The 20,414-nt window shown below is 43.3% G+C and overlaps 1 protein-coding gene across 10 annotated transcripts in view; it reads left to right on the top strand.

Moving 5' to 3' along the window:
- Positions 1–20,414, top strand: part of aak1b (AP2 associated kinase 1b) — a 71,180-nt gene that overhangs the window by 20,043 nt on the left and 30,723 nt on the right. For all 10 annotated transcript variants that reach the window (XM_066714436.1, XM_066714440.1, XM_066714437.1 and 7 more), the window contains exons 2-15: positions 2,466–2,584; positions 3,719–3,827; positions 5,115–5,257; positions 5,833–5,954; positions 6,400–6,481; positions 7,339–7,471; positions 8,187–8,290; positions 9,221–9,300; positions 10,862–11,019; positions 15,298–15,590; positions 16,289–16,672; positions 17,570–17,766; positions 18,575–18,768; positions 19,340–19,450. In XM_066714436.1, coding sequence (XP_066570533.1) covers positions 2,466–2,584; positions 3,719–3,827; positions 5,115–5,257; positions 5,833–5,954; positions 6,400–6,481; positions 7,339–7,471; positions 8,187–8,290; positions 9,221–9,300; positions 10,862–11,019; positions 15,298–15,590; positions 16,289–16,672; positions 17,570–17,766; positions 18,575–18,768; positions 19,340–19,450 — 2,229 coding nt within the window. The remainder of the gene's footprint in view (positions 1–2,465; positions 2,585–3,718; positions 3,828–5,114; positions 5,258–5,832; positions 5,955–6,399; positions 6,482–7,338; positions 7,472–8,186; positions 8,291–9,220; positions 9,301–10,861; positions 11,020–15,297; positions 15,591–16,288; positions 16,673–17,569; positions 17,767–18,574; positions 18,769–19,339; positions 19,451–20,414) is intronic.

Raw genomic sequence — 20,414 nt, 5'->3', positions numbered from 1 at the left:
GACTAGTACGCCATGGTAATTGTGTCCAAATTCCAATGCGAGAGGCGCTGCTTTGAAAGCGCCTGGCCCTGTGTCTGTGCTCCATAAGACACAAACAGTTGGTTTGAGCGCTGAAAGTCCTTAGTGCGTTCCAAATAGCACCTGCGGGCCCGCACAGGGCAGAGCAGGTGAAGCCAACTCTTTTGCTCTGAAGCGAAGGGAGGAGGATGAAAAACCATCAACTCAATAGGCCTGTTGACATGGACATGACAGGGTTAGGCTGCAGCGTGACCCTGGAGCCATCTCCCGCAAAACGGACACACGATGGGTATACGGACAGGGTGTGTAACTCACTCGCGCCTTTTGCAGAGGTGATTGCCAGCAAAAACGCAGTCTTAAGTGACACCAGCTTCAGCTCAGCTGAGTTCGGTGGTTCAAATAGGGCTTGGGAAAGTGCGTCCAGCACTACATCAAGACACCATGCAGGCAGTGAGGAGGCTGTAGCCATCGAGCTCCCTTTAAAAACTGCACAGCCAGGAAGTGAGACCCAGGGGGCTCGCCATCAATCTGGACGTGACATGTGGGGATGGCCGCCAGATACACTTTTATAAAAAGTATTTTTTCATTTATGTTAATGGGGTATGCATTATCCATTTTAATTGCAAACCTGTCATGCACAGAACTACAAAGTGACTATTTAGGCCTCCCTACAGTGTACTAGCTCTGGTGTTTGTGCGGTTGTTTTGCAACTTGAAGATAAATCTAGGACATTTTACAGGAGGACTGTTTGTGTCTACAACTTCTCTGTTGTAGAACCAGGGAGGTAGCTGTCCTAATAGTTTACAACAGCATGCCGCTTTTCTGTCACTCTCATTCTCTCATCACATCACTCCTGCATGAGAGCTGCTTCACTGGTTACCAGTGAGCTGTCCACAAGGTCTGCTTCAGGAGCTAGCAGTTTCATATGCTCCAACAGGCGCCTAGCTTGTTTGTTGTCTTAATCAGACTTTTGATGTGTTCCTCATTTTCAGACAGGCTTGGTTCTGTGCACTGCTCTGCCATGTCTTGGTGTGAAAGTTGCTATAAAAAATAATTTGTATTGTGGTGGTGATCTGGGGTGATTCTGATGCTTGGTTTCCACATTTGGAGGGTATATATTTAAAAGGAAAACAATTGCAGATTGTACTCTTGAAGCTTTGTGAACAGGTTTTAAATGTAGTACAGTTAGGAACATTTTATCAAGAATGCACCTTGCAGCCCATACATTCACTTTGAGCTCACTGGCTCTGTGTTTGTGCAGTGAATTGTTCATTCCTGAGTGGCAGGCAGCAGGGTGTGGTCATAGAAGCAGGGTGGGGCCCAGGCCTGTTTGTTCTGTATAGCTGCCGGACTGCTTTCTTTCTTTTCTTTTTTCCCCTCCTCCTCCATTGGGGCGATCCATCGCTTGTGCAGCTTGTTTGACTAAACCTGATTTGAAGTGAATGAATAAAAATCTGGCGTACACACATGACTCTTTTGTTACTGACTAGTTTGCATACCCTGCATTCTTCAGTAATCTTCTCCTCTCACTGTATGTCACCCACCGAGATATGAGCTGTGACTCATTCTCTGAAGTGTCTACACACCATTGTGACGGGCTACTAGTTGATGTGGCAATCTTTGCTTCAAAATTAATACCTTTTGCGGATGGGAAGGCAATTAGCGTTGCACTAAGCAGTGTGCGTCACACTTAGTCTCCCCCCCCAACATCTAATTTCCACTTTGCCAGGGTTGAGAAGCCTTTGCAGACAGCTAGGTTTCTACTGGAATATTCATGTGGCGGGGAATTGGGCAGGAGCACGTCAGAGAAGATTAGAAAGAACAGACACAATGCAGGCTACTTCAGTGCACAGTTGCCACGTGGCAGAGAGCTGCAAAACCTGCAGGATTCTCTTCCTGAGATCTGAGCTGTCCATTGCAGAAATCTTATAACGGAGACATTACTATTTATTCACTATTTATTTATTCCAAGCACCTTTGTCCTAAAATCATATAAATGTAATGCAGTACATTATACTCTGAAACAACATAAAGGAGTGAGGGAATACAATATGGTGAACAGCGACTTTGTAGTGCTACTAAGAAAAACAAAAGGGGATCTGATTATTTATGGCCAAAATAAGTGGCGATGGCCAGCTTACAGATTCCATTGCAAAGCTCAGTACAGGTGCAGTTTGAATAGATGAGTAACAGAAGGTGAGGCACAGGGGCAAAGGATGGTCAGGGCAAGTCACAGCAAATAACTTGATTGCCTCAACCATTTAAAGCTTCCTCTATGAATGCAGGTCGATTCTTACAGACCAGCCAGCCCTGGTGCCAATCTGGATGTGTGTCATAGCCGTCCGTTACTCGCGGATCAGAGTGCAATTGCCTGAGCAACGTTGTGGGGTGTGGAAATAGGCCAAGGTTGACTAACCTGGACATTGTCCTGTCCTGTATCTTGGCAGGGGGTTTCGCCATCGTGTTCCTGGTGCGAACACACCAAGGCGTACGCTGTGCTCTCAAGAGGATGTACGTCAACAACGAGCATGACCTGCAGGTGTGCAAGAGGGAGATCCAGATTATGGTGAGTAGTGCGTATATCCAAAAACAACAAGTACAAATTCTTGTACTCCAGCGAGCAGTGTGGGTGAGGTGCAGCTGACCAATGTTGTGTGTGGGTGGGGGGGTGATGTCAGAATTAATGAATTATAAACTGTTTGGAATTACACCGAACCTTGTAGATTTTGCAGTCCACAGAAGCCCACTTTGCAACAATTTTTTTTTTTTTTTTTTTAAATTACCTTCCACAGTGACTGCTGCTGTTTTGTGTAAATACATACAAGCATACATAAATATAAATGACTGCTTTAATCCCAACTACATAGTGTTCCTCTGTTCTAATCCCTGAGGGCGAAAGTTCAGCGGGTTTTAGAAGTCTTTTTAAGTCGTTGCCTGCTTTAGACCTCGGAGATCAAGAAAGCTCAATTGGTCCAATTAAGTAAATGAATGTGCTCCCAGGGTATGAAAAAGTACAAGACCCTTTGTTCCTTAAGGATCCAAAAGGAGAAATAGTGACATGATGCCCAATTTCAGTAATATTGTTTTTAAAGAAATACAATATATTTGCATTTTCCTTCCCCTTTCTGCTTTTGTATGCCCTTCAAAAGCTGTTGAAATTCCCTCTACCAGTCTCACTGTGTGAACAACTGATTGGCATTACTCTTGGAAAAGTGTCCAAATACAAGTGATATATTTTGGAACAGAAGGCCAATTCCTTATACGTGAAATGTGAAATGCAACTGTGAAATATAAAGAATGGGCAGAAATGAAGAAATTGCAGAATTTTGCCTTTTGTTTTGATTTTCATATTTTTTGCAAGACTGGCAGTTTTCTAATTTGGCAAGAAGCTCATTGAGAAATTGTTAGCCTGCTAAAACAAGGACCCAAGGAAATAAGAAAAAATGTGTAACAGGTTGAAGATGAATCACTGGGATCCATCAAGAAATGGATAGATGAGTTCCTTCCAATTTCTTGCAGCCAAGCGAGTGAGCTGGGCTAATGGACCGCCTTTGATCTTTATTTTAGGTTTAATTGATTTTCAGTTGAGAAGCAACTTGCATCCTTACACCCTGTCTTGGAAGTGTCTAGGTATTAAAGCAAACTACACAGCTAACCCTGTCTATTGTGTGTGTGTGTGTGTGTGTGTGTGTGCGCGCAGAGGGACCTGGTTGGCCACAGGAACATTGTGGGCTTCTTAGATTCCTGTATCAATACGGTTGGCTCCGGAGATGTCTGGGAAGTTCTGATCCTTATGGACTATTGCCGTGGTGAGTACATCGCCTGCCCCTTCCAGCATTTCTCGCTTTCTGCTTTACTTGTCCTGTTTATTGATTTTATTTTTTTATTTTTTTCCTTTCTCTGTGTGTCTGCCTTTTCTGTCCCAACTTCCTGGGTTGGGAAAGTGTTCGTTTGCTGGAAACGTACCGCCAACCGGTGCAGGATTAAAGCAGTTCAATAATGGATGATGTGCAGAGTTACAATGAGACACTTTTGCTTATTTGCTGAATAATTTACGCCAAGCTTTTACAATACTGACGTCACACTTGCCGCAGGCTGCGTTTTCACACCGCCGTCTCAACTGCCAGAACTGTTTTGAATACCCTCCACATAGATGTTTTACCTGCAGATGATTTTGTGCAAGGTTTTGAAAATGCATAAACAAACAAATTTATGAATTTAAAGTTCCAAAAAATCTTTGTTCTTGCTGAAAGTTAACTGCACAGCTGTGAATTACAAGTCCGTTGCAGCATCATGCTGGTACTGTCATACGCCTAATTCTGCAATTTTTCCGGTGTTTCTTCCCTGAATGGGAATTCTGTCTGCCAGGCTAGATGATAAAACCCTGAAGCTAATCCTTTTTATGAACATTAAGTACCAGCTAATGCCAAAAAGGTGAGAGCCTGTCCTGGACACAAAACAGACCAGGACACCCCCCATCTGAGATGGCAGGTCGTAAATCTGCAAAATCATGCAAGATCATGCAGATCAACAATCGACTGGACATCCGATCATTCAACAGTGGTGGGCTGTCCTCTGAATGGAAATGCCAATGAAGAACCACTAAATCACCTCGGATTAATTAAATTTGTTATTGCACAACAGACATGTATGACAGTACCGTAATGATGCTGCAATTAATTTAAATGAAGTGATGAGGTTAGATTAGGTAATAGTTTCCCCTTTGTTGCTACTGTAACAACGGACGTTACGGAAGGGCTCGAATGAAGCGTCTTTTTTTTCCAGTTCCACCTCGTTAAATTCTGACCATCTTGATGGAATTGAATTGGCTTAGAGTTGACACCATTTAATTCAGATGGAAATATCAACACTGAAATTATTGGAAAGCTGTCACATTTCTGTCTGCTTCCTGTCCCTGGCCAGTCGAACATTATCACTTAACAGGTGTCGGTCAGCTTCACCAAGACTGTGAATGTTTTAAAGATGAGAGTTTAGTTATAGTTCTTCCTGCCTTTATGTTGCAATGTTGAAATGTAGCCAGCCCAGTTGTGGCAGAGGAGTTGATTTTGTGTGTGTGTGTCATCTATTTTGTACAGGGGGCCAGGTGGTCAATCTGATGAACCAGCGTCTACAGACTGGATTCACAGAGGCCGAGGTGCTGCAGATCTTCTGTGACACCTGCGAGGCCGTTGCTCGTCTACACCAGTGCAAGACTCCCATCATCCACAGGGACCTGAAGGTCAGACTGCCGAACACAAAGAACAACATTCAATTTCAGTAATGTCTACAATCGGTTTGTCTGCCACCATCGTGTGCGTTTCTCTGAACTCGGATGGTGGATCCTTTCAGGAAACGAGCAATCGGAGTTCGTCTAAGCTAATCACTTGGCTAATCGAGCTATCATTTGAAGCAGTATTCTGATTTGTGAGAATAATGTGCATAATTAATCTTGCAATTTAGTCTGGTTAAAGAATTAAAAATGGTTATACATTAAAAAGAAATCTGTACACGCCCCCAATCCTCCAGATATTATAATTTCATATAATTAACCCAATTCAAAGGCCATTTAATAATTTTCTTCCTGAAAATTGACTATACCAGAAACACTGATGAATCTTAATCTTCATTTAGTCCAATCAGAAATCATTTCCAATCTGTGTGTCAACAATGCCTCTCTTCTTAACTGCTTATTTTCCTACAAACTGCCTTTGTGAACATAAAATGCCCTCCTGATTTTTATGTGGTGGCAAATGCCCTGTGACAATTATATATATTTTTTAAGCCCTTTCTCTCACTCTTCCTCCCTCTCTACAGGTGGAGAACATCCTGCTGCACGACCGGGGCCATTACGTCCTGTGTGATTTCGGCAGCGCCACGAATAGAATCCAGAACCCACAGAGTGAAGGGGTGACGGTGGTGGAGGACGAGATTAAGAAGTGAGTGTGACCCGTGAGCCCCCAGAGATCGGGAAATGTAAACCGTAAAAATCTGCACAATGAGGAAAAATTTCCTTCCAGCTTAGGACAGGGCAGCTCTGACTAATGATTGTGAACTGATCGATGCACAGCTGTTTGGTCTAGGTTCTGGTTTTGATGCATTTTTATATTGTTCTCACTCTAAGTGTCTTTTCCGTGCATGGCTACTCAAACTAACTTACTTTAGTACCTGGGTTTATTTCAATAAGAGCTATAGACTGAGTTTTTGCTGAAACAAATACATGGATTATGAAATGAGAGCCTTATTGCTCTCCCTGTTAGAACGGAGGATTTGCAAAATAAAAGCTGACAAATAGGTTGATAATTTCGCTAAAGAATTGTGACATCGGAGTGTGCATAACCACGGTCAGCCCGTACATTGATGCTGTTTGCCGTTCTCTCTCAGGTACACCACCCTGTCATACCGCGCTCCGGAGATGGTCAACCTGTACAGCGGGAAGGTCATCACCACGAAAGCAGACATCTGGGTGAGTGGGTGCTGTCCAGTTGTTAGCAAGAGGCTGGCTTGGGGGTAGTGGCTAGGGGCTGTGGACACAACCAGGGTGGTCATGGATGCAGGAACATGGTTTCGCTATGTAGATGCTTCAGGCTAGATCAGGGTCGCAGGGAGATTTAATCGACAGAAGACTCTGGTGAAATCAAAAGAGGACATTTTATTCATTGTATGCATGTCTACTTGTATAGCTAGCCTGAGGAACCTCACCTGTGTCCAGCCTATATGTCCATATGCAGATAATACTACCTTTTTCTACATACATGTTTAGCTTCACTTCCCACTCACTAACCCACTGGGTCAGTATGCGTGAGCTCTGGAAGTTTCTATTATCCATAGTTGTAGAACACAATGAAAACCCACAGAGAAAAGAATGAAAGAGCACTAGAGTATTGTGTTACTGAGAAGCAATGCTATTCACCTAAATGCGAACATCCAGAACATTCCAGCATTGAAAACTAGCAAGATACACACACACCACAGTATATTCCAGCTTTCTGCGTCTGCATACAGCAGGCCATGCGTGTGCCCAATCTGTACAACCTACACTACTTGATGCTGCCTTCCCAGCAGCTCATAAGCACCTTGTCAAACACTTGATTCTACCACTTACTGTTCAAAGGTATTGTATTGTAATCCTTAACCTCATTTGCCATGTCTTGCTATATTCTGCATTTATTGCTTTTTATACACAAAGTATTTTTTGCACTGCTGTATATATATTTAATGGAAATGTGCACCTGAATGCAAGATGCTTCGGGTGAAAACATCTTCCTAGTCAATAAGTCATAAAGGGCATTATAATACGTGGTGTGTGTTGCTGTGTTCTAGGCGATGGGCTGTCTACTCTATAAGCTGTGTTACTTCACTCTGCCTTTTGGAGAGAGCCAGGTGGCAATCTGTGACGGCAACTTCACCATCCCAGACAACTCCCGCTACTCCCACGACATGCACTGCCTGATCCGTGAGTGTCCGTCTCTCTACATGTGTCTCTGCGTGCGTGTATGTGTCTGTCTCGGCGTGGGCCTTCGATTGTCCGTCTGTCTGTGCCTGTTTCTGAAAACAAATGTATTTCATCTGACCTTCAAAACTTTATATGAGTGTATTCTGAACTCCTTTTCAGATGTCTTTTCAGAAAGCTACACTTATTTCAAGCTCTTGTGAATTCAGTGAGTCTCTTGCTCAGTCCGTGTAAGTCTGTCTCAGTCTGGATATCTTCTAACCCAGGTGGCCATGTGCTATTGCTTGTGAATGCAATACCTAATCAGTGAACCAGAGTTTTTATTTGTCTGTTCAAGTGCCCTCCAAGTTTCATTGGCATATTTGCATTTGCATAAATCATATAGGATATGGCAGTAGAACAAGATAAACCCTGCAAACATGGCTATTTGATTAATTCCTCTTCCCTCTCTATACATGTAAATCAGTTTCCCTCACATGTTTTCTCACTGTGCTGATTAATCAATACAAACTCTTCCAGCTGTTGTGCAAATTCAGCTCGCTCTTGTAAGAATCTTTACCCCTCCCAGGAAACGTAATTGGTCAAACTAAAATAATGTAAAGTTCAATGTAATGTGATGTTTAAACAAATGGGCCAACTGAGTTTAAGTATCAGTTGGTAATCTATAGATCTTTTTTCATCCCTGGTGTGTTTGTGTCCCCCAATCTCTGTCCTGCAGGATACATGCTGGAACCAGACCCCGACAAGCGCCCTGATATCTACCAGGTGTCTTACTTCGCCTGCAAACAGGCCCGCCGGGACTGTCCTGTCCAGAATGTACAGGTATGGCCCACAGGGGTAAGACAAAAAACGACCAAAGCTATTCAACAAATGGTGACCAACCCTGGCCATTGAGAGGTCCATTTCATTCTGATAAGTCACCCGAAATCACCTGTTTCTCAAAGCAGGGGTTCCCAATGCCAATACACCCATTTAAACATTAGCTATTTTTTCTCTGATGCCAAAATGTGTCATTAATAACTGAATTACAATGTAAGGTAACTCAATTTAAGGCATCTGAGGATGCAGCTTATTTACTTTGATTTTATATTTACAAACATAGCAAGAAATCATAATGAACAACAATCAATCACCATGAGTTTGTTGCCCCATTGCTTTATTTTGCAACCCCATATTTGGGCAGGGCCCCAGGGTTATTCAAGAAAGCAAATTACTCCTGTAATCCTTGGGGTTGAGTGTAATCTAGACGTTTGCTGCAAATGATCTGTAAACGGATAGTCGTATAATGTATACATTAATCCAGAATAACAAGCATCAAGCCCCCGTCTGAATAAGGGTTCATAATTAAGTGCACACATGCTAATAAATGTCAGCATATACATAGTCCCTGCAGCCTTTCTCTGGGGGGACAGGGAGGTCTTGGCTGTTGATGGATGCAGGAAAATTATCTTCACTTAAGAGCTGACCTCAATGCAATACAGCGAGTGACATGTCAACACTTTTAATGGAGCTAAACATGATTAAAGCTGCTGGTGTTTGAGAAGGATTTAAACATTTCTACAGCAGGAGGAGAAAGAAGGTCCTTGGTGACTGATAAATGAAGTTACAATAGTTTAGACAGATGTTTTAATTAACAAGTGAGGCAGCTTAAATTGCATCTCTCCCGACATGTTGAAGTTGTAGCTCCAGTCCCCGTGGAAGTACCTGTTAATTGTCCCGTTTCTGCGTCTAAAATCTTGCTTCTTCCCCCAGAACTCTCCAATCCCAGCTAAACTCCCTGAACCAATCAGAGCCAGCGAGGCGGCGGCCAAGAAGAGCCAGACCAAAGCCAGGTGAGCTGGGGGAGTTCAGAGAGGGGTGAAGTGTGAACAAAACCTCAACAGCAAAAAGAGACAACCCAATTGACAATGATTTTTATATATATTTATTTTTAAGATCAGTTGGTTACAGTAGTAATCTTTCACCTGTTTAATTCCTAGCTTCCTCATGTTATTTATTTTGTTTATTGAGTGGCTACATTGACTTATTAGACTTCCTGTTCTGGTGCATTTAATAGTTTTTACAGTAATAATCCATTCAATGTATATATATATTTTTTTTTTTCTACTAAGCTGTTAACTGGAATCAAACTAATTTCACTGCTTGATAATTGACAATTTGTTTTGCACTCAGCTGAAACGCATGCTCATTTTTTATTTTTTTTTGAAAATGTAAAGTTGGATTAAGTAATTTCCCTTTTGTATCCCTGCACCTGAAAGAATCAAAACATTTAATATTTCCTTTTTTGTACATGCTGCATAAAACAGTGCAAGGTATGTGATATGCTTAGGATTGTTAATGATTTTAAAGATGTCATATTTCATAGATAAACTACCCATCCCCATGTGTCAGGGTTGGGGTCTTTTTTTCCCAGACCCATTCCCAATTTCAGTTGTACTCCTTTTTACCATTGACATGCTAGGTTTGACTGGAACTGGAATTGTCCCCGGCCCTGGTCAGCGTGTTGGTTTAACGGGGGGGCTTATGTCTGTGTGACTTGATGTAATCATGTTACCCTTGATTTAAGCTAAAAGTGGAGTGGTTAAGTCTCCTTTAGTACAGACAAAACCTGTCTGTACCTGAAGCCAACATAACCAGCATCACCCATTAAACAACAGTATTGTGTATCTGTCATCCTAGGCATTGACACTAGAGGATGTGTATATGTAAGCAAGTTGACTCCATTGTTGAACAGGTTAAAGAGCATCTAGTTGGTTTTGTGTAGGGAATATTGTGTTCATTCAGCAATGCACTGGAGAATGTAAAGTCATATAGCCCTTCCTTTCCAGTATTTGATCTGATCTGCCCCTTTTTTTTTCCTTTTTTCTTTTTAAGTCGTAATTGTTAGTCATTAAACCGTCTACTTACGTTTTCAATCGAGATATTTCTATTAATAACAGAAAGCGCTGAATTATTTATGGGCACGGTGTGGGGTATGGCTTAAGTAGGATCTGTCTGATAACACGCAAATTTTCTGCGCAGAGATTCCCATGTATTAAACTGCATAAATACATAAACGGAGTAAGACATTGTAAGGTTTGCTAAGCCTAGACTGTTTTAAACAGGCATTTATAATGTGAAAGTCCCACCTCCATTATCAGCCCTAAAATATGTTTATTGAAGTTGTGGAGGGTTTGTAGCTTTCTCTTGTACTTTACTGATGAAACCACAGTGGCTCCAACACATCTCAATAGGGAGGTAGATCAACAGACAAGCCAAGCTAAGAGTCTCTCTGTCTCTCCCTCTGTCTCTGATATTCTAACCCCACATCTCTCATTCCTTCCTCTCTCATTTGCCTCCACCCCCCCCTTGCTCACTTTTGCCACATACCCCCCCCCTTCTCTCCTCCTCCAGGCTGACAGATCCAATCCCTACCACGGAGACCTCCATTGCCCCCCGCCAGCGCCCCAAGGCTGGGCAGCCTCAGCCCAACGCTGGCATCCTGCCCATCCAGCCTGCTCTCACCCCCAGGAAGAGGGCCAATGTAGCCATTGGGGCTGCCCAGCAGCCAGGTAAAGTATCCCCCACCAACAACCCCCTTTATTTATTGTGCCTCCTGGGGGAATGTAAGCTGGGAATCCTGTAATACACTATTATGAGGCAGGTATCCCCAGTTTGCTGACATTATCCATCCTCTCCAGGCTTGGAATTGGCATTTAATGACTCTCAGATGTTGCCCCTTTGACCTAAAGGCTTTCAGTCCTCTTGATGAAGACTGATTTGAGATTTGCTGAGCTATAGCGTGTGGATGCAGGTTCTTCAGCTGTTCGGTGAGAATGAAATCGTTGGAGCTGAATATTGTAGCCCTGATTGGAGGACTCTGCTGCAGTTCTTGATAAGGAATGTCCTAATTCAATGTGATCCATAAATGGAAAACCCTTGTTTTTATCCACTGTATCTTCTGTGTACTTAAAGCAGATATTTTCTGATTAAACCTGATTTTGCCAGGGAGGCAGTTTAATTTTTTGCATCTAATCCGAAACCCTGTTCACTTTAAGTTAAACTTTATACTTTCTCTTTCTCCGTCTCTCATACATTCTCATAAAAAATAAAATGTTTTCGCACATACTGTTGGAAGAAAAGGGGATCCTATTAGCTTTTAAATCATTATCGGCATCACTGATAGCTTTTCCCCTTATTTCCTCTACTTCAGTCTGGAAGAATATTTGGGTTTAGGCTGTGCTCTGCTAAAAACAAATGAAGTTGCTACAAAATACATGGCATAGGACTTGGAAAAACATGAAATGAAGTAATGGGATAAAAGTAGCTGCTTAATGCGACGCATCATTGAAATCGGCTTTGACAGCAAACAGAACTGCTCTGCACCGCTGAGACAGAAATGTACCAGTTTCTGCGGTGGAACTCACTGGAGATCGTGGACAGTTTGGAAGTGTGGATTGCTGCCAGATTAATTGAGCATTGCAGGCACACTGTTCACTGGTACCTCAGGGAGAAATTGGGATGGGAGAGGGAGAGATTAATCGGGGAGTTTCCTTCAGACAAAGAAGATGGAAGATGTGGTAGATTCCCCAGTTCTTGTTAAGTTTCCTCATTTTCACTTTTACTCAACCCTCAGAGTGCTAACGGTACGGCGAATGCATGACATGTCAGGACTACAGCTGTCTTGCAGAAATGACAATGCCTGGTATACCGCAGCAAATTAAATTTTTAAATGTAAATGAAAAATAATGATTATATTAAACTGATCTATCGCAAGAAACATAAGACATTGACGTTGTCCATTGTTTTTTATTATTTGATTATTTTTGGAATGAATACAAAAATGTGCACTAGCGAAGAAACTTATGTTATTCAGATGGCATTTTAATTCTCAGAACAATGTTGTTGTTTTTTTTAAGAAAATGATTAAAAGCAAGCTGAATCCCCAGCATGTTATTTTTAAAATACTAGACACAAATGTTATTTGTGTCTGGCTACATTACTTCTTAGACTTTACTTCCCAAAACTTTTAACATCCTCTATCCTCATCCTCCTCAATCCTCTAGTTTATTTTTATTTTTTATTTTTTATTTTATTTAATTAGATAAAACAAAAATATATATATATTTTTAGTCTTGTTTTGCTTTGTTTTTTGGTATTCCCCCTTCCTGTCACTGATGGAGCACATAAACTATGAATTAAAAAAAATACAAAAAAAAAACAGATGTTTACAAACAACTATTCATGATATACACTCACCTAAAGGATTATTAGGAACACCTGTTCAATTTCTCATTAATGCAATTATCTAACCAACCAATCACATGACAGTTGCTTCAATGCATTTAGGGGTGTGGTCCTGGTCAAGACAATCTCCTGAACTCCAAACTGAATGTCTGAATGGGAAAGAAAGGTGGTTTAAGCAATTTTGAGCGTGGCATGGTTGTTGGTGCCAGACGGGCCGGTCTGAGTATTTCACAATCTGCTCAGTTACTGGGATTTTCACGCACAACCATTTCTAGGGTTTACAAAGAATGGTGTGAAAAGGGAAAAACATCCAGTATGCGGCAGTCCTGTGGGCGAAAATGCCTTGTTGATGCTCGAGGTCAGAGGAGAATGGGCCGACTGATTCAAGCTGATAGAAGAGCAACTTTGACTGAAATAACCACTCGTTACAACCGAGGTATGCAGCAAAGCATTTGTGAAGCCACAACACGTACAACCTTGAGGCGGATGGGCTACAACAGCAGAAGACCCCACCGGGTACCACTCATCTCCACTACAAATAGGAAAAAGAGGCTCCAATTTGCACAAGCTCACCAAAATAGGACAGTTGAAGACTGGAAAAATGTTGCCTGGTCTGATGAGTCTCGATTTCTGTTGAGACATTCAGATGGTAGAGTCAGAATTTGGCGTAAACAGAATGAGAACATGGATCCATCATGCCTTGTTACCACTGTGCAGGCTGGTGGTGGTGGTGTAATGGTGTGGGGGATGTTTTCTTGGCACACTTTAGGCCCCTTAGTGCCAATTGGGCATCGTTTAAATGCCACGGCCTACCTGAGCATTGTTTCTGACCATGTCCATCCCTTTATGACCACCATGTACCCATCCTCTGATGGCTACTTCCAACAGGATAATGCACCATGTCACAAAGGTCGAATCATTTCAAATTGGTTTCTTGAACATGACAATGAGTTCACTGTACTAAACTGGCCCCCACAGTCACCAGATCTCAACCCAATAGAGCATCTTTGGGATGTGGTGGAACGGGAGCTTCGTGCCCTGGATGTGCATCCCACAAATCTCCATCAACTGCAAGATGCTATCCTATCAATATGGGCCAACATTTCTAAAGAATGCTTTCAGCACCTTGTTGAATCAATGCCACGTAGAATTAAGGCAGTTCTGAAGGCGAAAGGGGGTCAAACACAGTATTAGTATGGTGTTCCTAATAATCCTTTAGGTGAGTGTATAGCCTCAATTTTGTAAACAGCACACCTATCTACAAGCTCATCAGAACTGTGGAACACAACAAACATTGTTACTGTCAAAAGCCATTTCTTCATATAAATTAGATTTAATATGTAGGTTTCATTTTGGTTTATAGATGGCCATCTTTTTATTGCTTAATATTAACAACAAACCTCTCTGCTATTGGTCAAGACAGTTTTTTGCCATGTAAATTAGCCCAATAAAGACTTTCTAGGAGTAATGTGAGGGGGGAATCTACGGCTGATCCATCAGCCCTCAGTCCTCCAGAAGCATGCTTGCATGGGCCGATGAGCCCTGTAGTACTTGTGTCCCCGACTCTGTGATTAATGTCCTATTAGAACTTTAGGATTTTTCTGATTAACCTAAGCTCCCGAATAACTTGACACGCAAAGGCCCCTGCTCAAAACACAAGGCTGGACCATGTATTTTGGAGACCACTGGTTAAAATGTTGGCTGTCATTATTCATTAGTTTATTTTTATCAGTCATTTGTTCAGGCTTGGAACAAATGTTTTGGCCAGTTAAGGAGGTAATTTGTTCAATTTTTATATATTTTAGAGATCATTAGGCATGACAACATGAACACCCTGCAGTCCACATGGAGAGTAACTGACCACTTCTGATGTAATTCATTAAATCACTTGATTGATTACATTAATTGTCATTTAGCAGACCAGTTATGGGTGTTATATTTGCTTCAAGCCTTTATACATTAATGAATAGGATCGCCCCTAAAAAGCTGCTGCGTTGAGTTTACCACCCCTGTACTACACAAACACATATTTCATTATTAAATATGGCATATACGGCACCACACCTATCTCACTCCCTGCAAGTTTAAATATTTCTGGAGTTACAAAACCAGCTAATTTCTGCAGCCTTCGTATGAGCAAAGGAAAGTGCCAGCAGGTGTATGTCCATTGACCTCCATTCCCAGTCAGATCCTCTTTCCTCCCCCAGTGAGGATGATCACATGTTCTTGCTGATATGCTGAGCACTGCAGCCTTGAGCTTGACCTGAATCTTGACCTTGTCTTGATCTGGCCTTTTCAAATATTTGGTCCATGAAAGTACTTACAACAGAATTACATGAAACTCCGTCTTCTCGGAGTTTAGCATCCAGTTGTCTCTCCCCAATGTTATTAACCTGGAAATTATGGATCTTGATGTTTGTGTCTTGTGTTTGTGAGGGACGGGGCTGCGTTATGTTGTCCGTAGTATTTGCTTTTTTTTTTTTTTTTTTTTTAATAGCTTGTCCACTTGCTGACTGCTGCATCTGCAAGAACTGAGTATTGTAATAGAACTGACATTTTGTGGATGAAACCCCATTAACCCAAATTTTTCAATTGTTTCACAGGTGTGACCTTGGGGACCGCCCAGCCGGTTGCTATCATCCAGTCGCAGAAAGCTCAGGCCCCCCAACCTCCTGTCACTCAACAGCAAGCCACACCCCCTCAGCCTCAGCCCACCCCTGCCCAGGTCCAAGCCACACACCCTCCAACTCAGGTGCTGCCTTCCCACCCCCAGGCCACGCCCCAGCACCAGCAGCTGTTCCTGGCCCAGCAGCAGCAACAGCAGCAGCAGCCCTCATTCTTCAGCCCCCAGCAGCAGCAGCAGCAGCAGCAACAACAGGCCCTCCAGGCCCAGCAGGTAGGTTTCCGTGGGGCTGTCCACACAGGATCTTTTTTTTTTTGCACTGAGACTGGACTTCATGGCTAGAGATGTGCAAGATCCAGAACTACCTGTCCTATCTAAATTCTTCCAGGGATTATAGTGGCCATGTGACACTGCTTCCTGCCGGTCAGAGCCCTTCCTTCACCTTAATTTCTTGAGTCTCTGAACTCTAGTCAGTGTCCTTTTTCACCACCTCTTTTTATGTTATTGTTAGTGGACAGAGATTAATTAACAAGGAACAGGTGAGATTCCACTAAGGAAAATGTCTCCCAACTGATGCATCTCATATCGGCCCCCACCTGGAATCCCCCAGTGGCCGGGTTTGAGCTGGTCTCCAGTCCCAGGTATGCCAGGGGATTTAGGTAGTCACCACAGGGGGCTTCTCGTCTTTACTCCCCAGCAACTCCAGTGGCTTCCTAGTCACCTGCAGGTTCAGATTGTCACCAACTGTAGCAGTGTTATAGCTGGCAGTGGTCATTGTTGGTCTTGCGGAGTCAAGGAAACAAACCTGGTCAATCGTAGCGGATTAAATGCCAAATTGTGTGAAAAAACAACTACAGATTCTGCAATAAAAATTATGAAATGGTAATCAAATAGATCCTGAAGCCTTATCTGCATTCCTATCCCCCTTGCCATGGCTCTAAATGTTTTGTCGCATGTCTTTCTCTGTGCAGCAGTACCAGGCCATACAGGCCGCGCAGCAGCAGATGATGCAGCAGCAGCAGCAGATGATGCAGAATTTCTACCTACAGCAGCCGCAACCCCAGCCGCCCCCCCCGCAGCAGACCTCCATGCAGATCCTGGCCCCACAAGGGGCCGTGCAGCAGAAGGTCAAGCCCAAGCCGCAGCCCGTTCTCCCGGCGGCCCCACAGCAGCCTCTGGCCACCACCTCTCCGGCTGCCCCTGCCGCCCAAAAAGCACCACAGCCGCCCACCCAGTCACAGCCCCAGCAGCAGGCACAACCCGGGGCTGCCCCCACCCAACAGCCCCACCCAACTGCTCCACAAAAGCAGCCCTCACCACCGCAGCCGCAGCCAGTTGCCCTACCCGAGCAAACGGTAATACCCTTCTCCCGTTCTTGATGGGAGTGCATTCAATCTTCTCTAAATGCTGCTTTGCCAGAGTTGAGTTTCTGCTGAGTTTGACAGAAGGATTTTCATTATGAAGATTGTGAACTATGCCGTTTTTTAGTTTGTATGTTATGTATGTTTTTATGGTTTATAGTGTGGTATGGTGTGGAGTGGGAGCCGTGCCAGTTTGGGAGTGTTGGTTAATTTTATTCTGAGCCCTTAAGCGTACTGTACAAACCCCCCTGTGTTGAGGGTTTTATTGGCTTCATTTTGGTTTCCAGATGGCTTCAAACTTCCAAATTGTCTATTATAGATAGACAATAGAATAGATTTTTGTAAACATTTTATCTATTAATATTGCACTATCCACTCTATGCCTCTGGGGAATCTATTATTGCTCTTTGCACGTTCATTATTATTATTATTATTATTATTTTTAACGCCTTGTGTTTCTTATCATGCGTCTGCGTGTTATCTCGAGTCCGTTGTGTGTATGTTGCCTGTCTGAAGCACCGCTGTCAGCTCTAAATCAAACTGCCCTTCGGGGACTAATAAAGTTGTATTATATGGTATATATTATCTGCTCTATGCTTTATTACCCTCTCTCTTCTCTCTCTTGTGAAGACTTGCACTTCCATTTTCCTTCAAATATGTCTCCTCTTGTATGTCTCAGTCTCTCTTCAGTGTGCTTTAATTCTTTCTCCAACTCTCTCACCCCCTCTCTCCGGTCATCCGTCTCTCCCCCTTCACCCTGTCTCCATGGCAGAGGTGTGTGGACATCCCAGCACATTCAATTCAATGTTGGCCAAAAGTGTCTACATCTCTCTGGGAGCTGATCAGTGGGCAAGATGATCTCAAACTCTCTCTCTCTCTCTCGTCTCCTAGCCTACCCCCCCGCCCCGGGCGTCTGCAATGCATAAGGTGGGCTCCCTGACACCTCCCTCCTCCCCCAAGACGGTACGGGGAGGGCACCGACGGATCCTCAGCGATGTGACCCACAGTGCTGTTTTCGGGGTGCCGGTCAGCAAATCCACCCAGCTGCTCCAGGCTGCCGCCGCTGAAGCCAGCCTCAATAAATCCAAGTGAGGGTGGGGGGTGGGGCTTATGTCAGGCCTTGTTTTGATTGGGGAATTTAGACAAATGGGAAAAGATTCCCCAGTGAGAAGCCTCTGTAAAAATCGACAGATTAGCACAGGATCAGATTTTCTTTAGAATAAGATATAAAACTGACGCACTACTGAATACTAGAGCTCCACCAACTCACATCAGTTTTTCTGAATGTCCCCTTAATTGCTGGTACAGTGACAGGTTTCCGAATATGACCACAGAGTAAGTTATCATTTGTTTCCCATCTGCGGTGTTTTTGTCAGTTGAGGCTCCAAACGGAACCATCCGATTGACATTGGATGAAGCTCATCATTTTCTTATTCCCCTTAAGGAATCGGTCAGTGGGAGGTGACATTTAAGAAATGTCAAAAATATAAGCCGCCGTCTTTCATGTGCAAGCTTTTTCTGTAAAAACCCCCCAAATTTTTTGAATTAATAAAAACTAAACAGGATCGCTCATCGAAGGTCAACCATAAGATGATCAAATACCAGTAAAAAGGGAGATCCATAAAGAGAATGTTAAAATAGTTCATGTGATAGTGGGTTTTATTTGCATTTTATTGTAATAAATTATAGAATCCAAGCTCAGATCTAAGTGTTATAATCTAAATGATTTTTGGCAAGGTATTACAAACCCAAGAAAATATTTGGCATTCACAGAAATACAGTATGCATACATAGAACAGGATACAATTAAAGTAAATTGCCGTACTTCCTGTTTGGTGCTGGGAGAGAACTGTTCAGGTGTTTTTGTGACCGTCCGTGTGTCCGTCTGTGCCCCAGGTCTGCAAGCACCACTCCGTCTGGCTCCCCCTGCTCGTCCCAGCAGAGTGTGTACCAGCCGGCCGAGCCGCCCGCCGGACCCGCCCTGCACACACCCCCAGAGGCGTCTACTTGGAACCCCTTCGGCAACGACAACTTCTCCAAGCTGACTGCCGAGGAGCTGCTCAACAAGGATTTCGCCAAGCTTGCTGATGGTGCGACGGCGGGGATGCACACTGTTTATATATCCTGTGGTGCTCTTCTTTCAAAACGCTTTTCGTTTAGCTCTGAGAGCGCTGGACGAGGGAAACCGTTTTTGCAGAAAGTTAAACTGCCTTTGGAATTGTGTGCGTGCTTTATGTTCTGTTCTGGAACACATTAGGTTTAGCTGCATAGTAAGTGTTTTGTGCTTAAAGGTGTTGCACAAAACTACCTCGCCATGCTGAAATGAATACGCTAGTTAATTGGAAAAACTGTTCTGTACTTGACGAGTTGTGTGTAAATGGGCCACCTTAATCTGCAAACCAGCATGGGTGATGTCAAAAACAAGGCCATCTTCCTGGTCTTTACACAGAGAGCTATTCCAGGCATGCCGTTGAAGGCTGACCCTCCGCATTCCTTGGCAAATAAGAAAATCTTATGTGGATTAGCTAGTAAAAACTCAATGCATGAGACTGGCAGAATGGACTCCTCTTTTTTGTAAACTTTGTTCTCACGATCTGTCAGGTGCCATAACTACCTAGTTCACTCGTTTATCATCTCTCTCTCTCCCTCTTCGTCTATCAGGTAAGCCAGCAGAGAGAGCCCCTTCCACCGAGAATCTCATACCCGGACTGCAGCCTGCGCCAACACCCCCTGCCACTGCATTCTCTGCCAAGCCCTTCCCAGCAGGCACAGGTGGGTTTTATCTGTGCAGAGGTGTCTGTGTCGTGGCCCCTATTTAACAGGACAGTGCACTGCAACCCAGCTGCAGGTCTATCCTACTCTCCGATTTTATAAATAACATCAAAACAACTATTGTCGGTTAGAATCACACATCGATTTGAACAGTCTTTGATTCTGTTAGAAAAAATGCGAGGGGGGGCCTGGGGGTCTGATTCTTGGGTTCAGTGAGAAGTGCAGTACAGGCAGTTCTGTGTTGTTCCCATAATTAATCAAAAGAATCCAAGTGCACATAGATTATACACACAGCCCCGACCGCAGTCAGTCCCCAGGGCGCTCTGTAGTTTAAATACAGTGCCCCAGTTACACAGAGGAAAAGGGCTGCAAACTGAGAAAGTGGAAGATTTGAAGTAGGTTTTTATTTTTACAATTTAGCTTTTATGTTCTTATTCCATTGGCAGTTCTCTGACTAGTGTCTGTTAGGTTTACATCATGTGATGATCTCTGGCGGAAATGAGGTTTGGTGGAAAGTCTCTAGCTGTAAGAAAGTCTCCACATGTAACTCATTGTTTGCCAGCTTACGAGTATTTTAAGCTTTTAAAAGGCTTTCGACTGACTGTCAGTAAGCTTTATGTATGACTTTTGTGAGGTAGTGATGTAAGTGGCCATTTTTTGTATTTTTTTTTTTTTTTTTGCAATGTAGCTTAAAATGTCTAGCTTATTTGTCCATTAACACACCGTGACATGTGGCTGGCTGCTACACTGTGCTGTACGGTGCAGAGTCAGTTGAGCATGCGTCTGACGTGCACAAAACCCTCAAGGTCACTGGAGCTCAGCGCTGTTCCAGCTGAAGGACACCCGCCTCTCTTGGGTTTTCTTATTCCTGTTCAGATCAGGTTTACTGCCGATTGCCCAGACCTCTTTTGTATTTTATGTTTGATGCTACTGCTTCTACTTACAGTACGGTCGAGTGATGCTA

This window comes from Amia ocellicauda, chromosome 9 (genome assembly GCF_036373705.1).
Source record: "Amia ocellicauda isolate fAmiCal2 chromosome 9, fAmiCal2.hap1, whole genome shotgun sequence".
Taxonomy (NCBI): domain Eukaryota; kingdom Metazoa; phylum Chordata; class Actinopteri; order Amiiformes; family Amiidae; genus Amia; species Amia ocellicauda.
The sequence above is the reverse complement of the archived record's forward strand: the minus strand, read 5'-3'. Positions and strand labels throughout refer to the sequence as shown.